General features: G+C 64.4%; 1 protein-coding gene across 1 annotated transcript; it reads right to left on the bottom strand.

The window, feature by feature from the left end:
• Positions 1-935: 935 nt before the first annotated feature.
• Positions 936-4,918, bottom strand: TRIM47 (tripartite motif containing 47). The gene is made up of 6 exons (XM_087825693.1): positions 4,250-4,918; positions 3,205-3,300; positions 2,697-2,927; positions 2,342-2,540; positions 1,834-1,908; positions 936-1,580 (listed from the first exon to the last, which is right to left on the bottom strand). The coding sequence occupies exons 1-6, from the start codon at positions 4,916-4,918 to the stop codon at positions 940-942; spliced, it is 1,911 nt and encodes a 636-aa protein (XP_087681819.1). The 3' UTR covers positions 936-939.

The raw sequence follows: 4,918 nt of genomic DNA on the forward strand, positions 1-4,918 counted from the left end.
GTCTTCCCAGCCTGGGGCTGAGCACTGTCCCAGCTGCACAGCTAAGTGCAGAGAAATGAGGCAGATTCCAGAGGAGGACACAGGTCCCTTTATTGTAGATGTTCTCGGCTCCAGCCACACCCCAGGGTCAGCTCAGTCACATCCTCCGTGAACTGAGAAGGTATGTGAGTGAAAGAAAGTCTAGGTCTCAAACTTTCTTGCCCCCACCCAGGAGCCGTGCCCTGTTCTCGGGGTGTGATGCCTGCATTTAATCCTGGGTACAAATACCGTAAATTAGGTCCAGGGTGGGCATTCAGGATGAAAATAGCTGATGGGTAGCAGGCCATCCAGAGCAAACAGTCAGGCAGCCACCATGACTGTGGGCCGACCCCCACAGAAGACCTCTCTAGCTGCCCCTGTCCAGAACCAGGGGGTAGGGTTGCCCCAAAGGACAGGCACCCTGGTTCAGCGCCCCCTTCCCGGGCCAGGGCTCTCCCTCCTAGCGGGAATCCTGGGACCAGGGGCTCCGGTCCCTTCTCCTGCCTCTCAAGCCAGTTCTTGAAAGATGAGACATACTGGGAATTCTTGATGGGTGGAGAAGATAGAAAAGGGAGTCATTCATTCAACAAAAGTTTATTGAGCACCTACTGTGTGCCAGGCACTGTCCTAGGCCCTGGAAAAGGAGGGCTTGGGGTAGCATGATCTGTCCCGGCTGTGGTTTTCTCTGGTAGAAACCAGGCCTGCAGGGGGGAGGGTCTGAGAGGCACTTGAAAGGGTCTGGGGGGCCTCCTCCCTGCGAGGCAGGAGGCCAAGTGTACGGAAGGTGGAGGCCCTAGAAACGAGGCTGCTGAGGATGCGTGGGACTCCGAGGCTGGCGCCTCCTGTGGGGCAAGCCGGGGCTGCAGAGATGCAGGCGGGCCAGGAGCTGAGGCTGCAGCAGTGACCCCTGGCCCCCCTGCATCACCTCCTCTTCAGCACAGATATGCAGGACTTCTTGAGGGGCCCGATCTGCAGATGGGCGTCCACACTCTCCAGGAAGAAGGCGGGCTTCAGCCTGCTCCGGAAGAGCCCCCAAAAGTGGCTGTCCAGGTGGCTCTGGAAGGGGTCAATGGGGGAGGCCGAGGGGCCAGCCCGGCGGGTCCGGGTGGCCTTCAGCCTCCGCAGAAGGCTCATCTTGCCATCCCGCACAGTGTAGAAGGCCAGGGCTTGGTCGGCATATTCCAGGCAGACCCCGACCGTGGGCGAGAAGGGGTGAGGCAGGGGTGCCTCCTGCCCATGGAACCAGACGGAGAAGCTGCGTCCATTCCACTGTAGGCAGCAGGAGTGGGCATTGCGGCCAAGCCGGCCCCGGTCGTAGGGTTCGTGTGGGGAAAAGTCTTCGGACATGACCCCCACGCTGACCCAGCCCTCAATGATCTCCACCTCCCAGTAGTAGGTGCCCCTGTCCAGGGCGCCTTCACCCAGCACCTGCTCGCAGTGAGTGAAGCGGGCGGGTGACTCAGGGTAGTTGATGGGACACAGCACCCTCTTCACACCTTTGGTCCCAAACAGCTGCAGGAACTTGTCTGCTGTGTCACTGTCCAGGTCCACGATGTAGGCGACTGCTCCCATGGACAGGAGAGAGACGTAGGGTTCAGGACCAGGCTCAGAGTGCACGACCCATCCCCTAGGTGCCCACCTCACCCCATCTTTGCGGCCAGCACTACTCAGCCCTGCTGGAGAGTCCCCCATGAGCTGACCTAGTTCACCCCATGAATGAGGGAGGGGAACCCAAGCGCTCCTGTGCCAGGGCCCAGCCCCGCCGCCATCAGAGGGCCCAGTGTGAACGGAAGGCAGAGTCCAGCGTCTACTCACACTTGAGGAAGTAATCCCTGGGTGCCTCGCTCTCCAGGTGGTTGCTGTTATCTGGGTCCTGGGACTCGGCATCGGCTGCAGAGAGAAGAAAGACAGTGGGGAGGGGCTCTCGCCAGCTACCCAAGACTGCTATGCAAAGTGCCCCTTCCAGAGCTGTGACCCCAATTCCCTCTTCTCCCCAGTTCCTCCCAGCATCCCAAACCTCCTGGGACAGGCACACTAACCAAATAGGGCACCCTGTGTTCACATGCATGCCTGGTACTCGGGTTCTGCCCCCTGCTCCACTTGCCCTGGGATCCCAGCCCCTCTGAAGTTAAAGGGTGCCCTGTAGGCTATGGCCAAAGTGGCTGACTGGTCATTACAGGGTGGTGGCTCTGGTTACGGGCAGGATTTGGGTCCCACCCTGCAACAGGCACAGTTTCCATCCTGTAGTCCTGAATGGGCAGCAGGCCTGAGGACCTGGGAGAGAAGACTGGGGAACAGTGAGTCACTTGGAGGGGGCACCCACCTTCCGTGCTGAGCTTCTGCAGCCCAGCCTCATCATTGCTCAGCCCTAGCAGCTGCTTCCACTGGCTGGCGCAGGCCGCAGTCACCACATCTCTCACTGCCTTCACAGCCTGGGACGACTTAGTGAAGCTGAGCTCCCTCGGGGGACCAGGCCCAGGGCCGCACCCCTCCTCCAGGGCCAGCCTGAGTGCCAGGAGTTCCTGTGCCAGATAAATGCCCATCAAGGCCCTGCTGGCCATAGTTCCTCCCAGCTGGGGTGAGACAGCTAGCACAGCCCTGAAGCCTAGGGCACCCACTGCCTTGTCCTCTCTCTGCCCCCCGCCCTCGCCCTCTCTGGTCCAAAGAGCTGCGCTCACCTGCAGGAAGCTGACTGAGTCGGCCTCAGGGACCTGACTGAGGTTGTGGCGGGCCCGGCTCAGCCGGCTGCGCTGCTCCTCCTGCCGCTGAAGGTCGCCCTGGGAGCGGCCCAGCATGGTGGCCTCACCCTCTTCAATGAAGCCCAGCACCTCCTTCTGGAATCCCTGCAGGGTGGCCGAAGCCTCTGCAAACAGCCGGCTCACCCTCTCCCGCTCGGCCACAGCTGCACTCTGCACAGGACAGCAGTGGGAGCAGTGGTGAGGGCGAAGAAATCGCTGTTTGGGCCCCCTCCTTCCCAGGCCCCACTACCGCCCCCTCTTGGAGGGGGCACAGAAAGACCAGCTGGAGCTGCCCTGGGTCTCTGCCAGGTCTGGGGGGACACTTGTGCTCAGGGGGACTGGGCAATGCCCTGAGCACAGGTTTCTTTGGAATGGACTAGACCATGCAGTGAACTCACAATGTCAGGAGCCTACCGCAGGAGGGGACGGGGTTCGGGTCGGGTCTGACCTTGATGAGGGCCACCGTCCGCCGGGACTGTGCAATGCTGGCACCCAGCTCATCCATGCGGTCCTCCACCGCACTCAGCACTTTGGGCTGCTCGGCCTGTGGACGACATCCTTCCTGAGTATGGAGTCCGCAGAGGCCTCAGCCGTGCACCGGGGTCAGGTCTCACCAAGGGGCAGGACAGGGGAGACCTGGGAGTGGTATCTGTGCATAGGTAGGACTGGGAGTGGCCATGATGTCCCACAATATGCCAGAGGTGCCTCAAGCCCAGGCCACTGCCATTCCCACATGCTCAGGGAGAGCACCAGCTGGCCGCACATTGCCTGCCTCCCCTCTCTGACCAGTGGGCAAGCACAAGGCCATCCATGGTCCTCAATGTCACTCACATTCACTTGAGAACTTCCTTCAGTGGGGAAGAGGCAGAGAATGGGGATACGGGGGCTGCATAAGAGGGCATTCAGCTGTCCTGGGGACCCCTGTCCCCAAAGACTCTATGTCCCCAATCCAGGCCTTAAAAATGGGGATTCCGGGCAAATCCCCCGGATCTTATGAGTCACGGTTCCAGGCTGGAGAGGCGGAAAATCCCAAGGCCAAGGCGCCAAGACCGGGCTGGAGGCCAAAGGAAACTTGGGGCGGAGGAAGCAGGACCGACTAGGCGCACACGCTCCCACCACCGGCCCCTGGACAGTTGGCCACACTCCTGCCCTCGCCACACCCATCTAAAGCCTCGGCCTCAGCCCTGGGCAAATCTGAGCGGGGGCCCATCAGCGGCCCAGGACCCCCCCGCCCCCACCCAGATTCCCTCCTGCCTTAGACCCCCCAAGAGCCCCGCCGGGGCTTCAGGCCCCCTGTCCGCCCTCCGCGTCCTTTTGGCGTCCTCCCAGGGCCCCCCATCCGCCCTCGAGGGGAATGGCCCACCACGAGCGGAGACATTGTCAGGGCTGGGAGGGGCAGCAAAGACCCCCAGTTCACCGGAGGGAATGAACCAGCCCGGGAAGCACGGGGCGGGGGCGGCGCGACCCGCGACCTCGGCGGTGCCCGCGCCCACCTCCTGGAGCGCGCGCTCCTGCTCCAGCGGCACGAGCTCGTGGCCGCGGTGCTCCTGGGCGGCGCAGGCCTCGCACAGGCACGCGCGCTCCGCGCGGCAGTAGCGCTCGAGCGGCCGCAGGTGGCGCGGGCACAGGCTCTCCTCCAGCCGGCGCAGCGGCGGCACCAGGCGGTGGCCGCGCAACGCGGGGCTGCGCTCGTGCGGGCCCAGGTGCGCGGGGCAGAAGGAGGCGAGGCAGGAGAGGCAGGAGAGCGCGGCGGGCAGGGCGGCGCCCTCGGGGCACGCGTCGCAGCGCACAGGCTCTTCGCCCGCCGCCCATGGCTCGGGGGCGCAGGGAGCCGACGGCTCCGGGGCGCTGGGCGGCGCGCTGGGGGCGGCGGGCTCCGGGGCCGAGGCCGGGCCGGGCCCGGGCCCGGGGCCCGAGCCCTGGCGGAGCTGCAGCAGCTCGGACAGCGTGTGGTTCTTTCGGAGCTGCAGGCCGTCGGGGAAGGGCTCCTGGCACAGCGGGCAGCGGGCCGCGCCCCCGGGTGCGCCGGCTCCACCGGCGCCGCGGTGCGGCCAGAGCGTGTCCAGGCAGGCGAGGCAGAAGTTGTGGCCGCAGGGCAGCGTCACCGGCTCCCGCAGCGGCTCCAGGCAGATGGGGCAGCTGAAGGGCCCGCTACCGTCCAT

This window comes from Miniopterus natalensis, chromosome 17, assembly GCF_054644295.1.
Source record: "Miniopterus natalensis isolate mMinNat1 chromosome 17, mMinNat1.hap1, whole genome shotgun sequence".
Lineage (NCBI taxonomy): Eukaryota > Metazoa > Chordata > Mammalia > Chiroptera > Miniopteridae > Miniopterus > Miniopterus natalensis.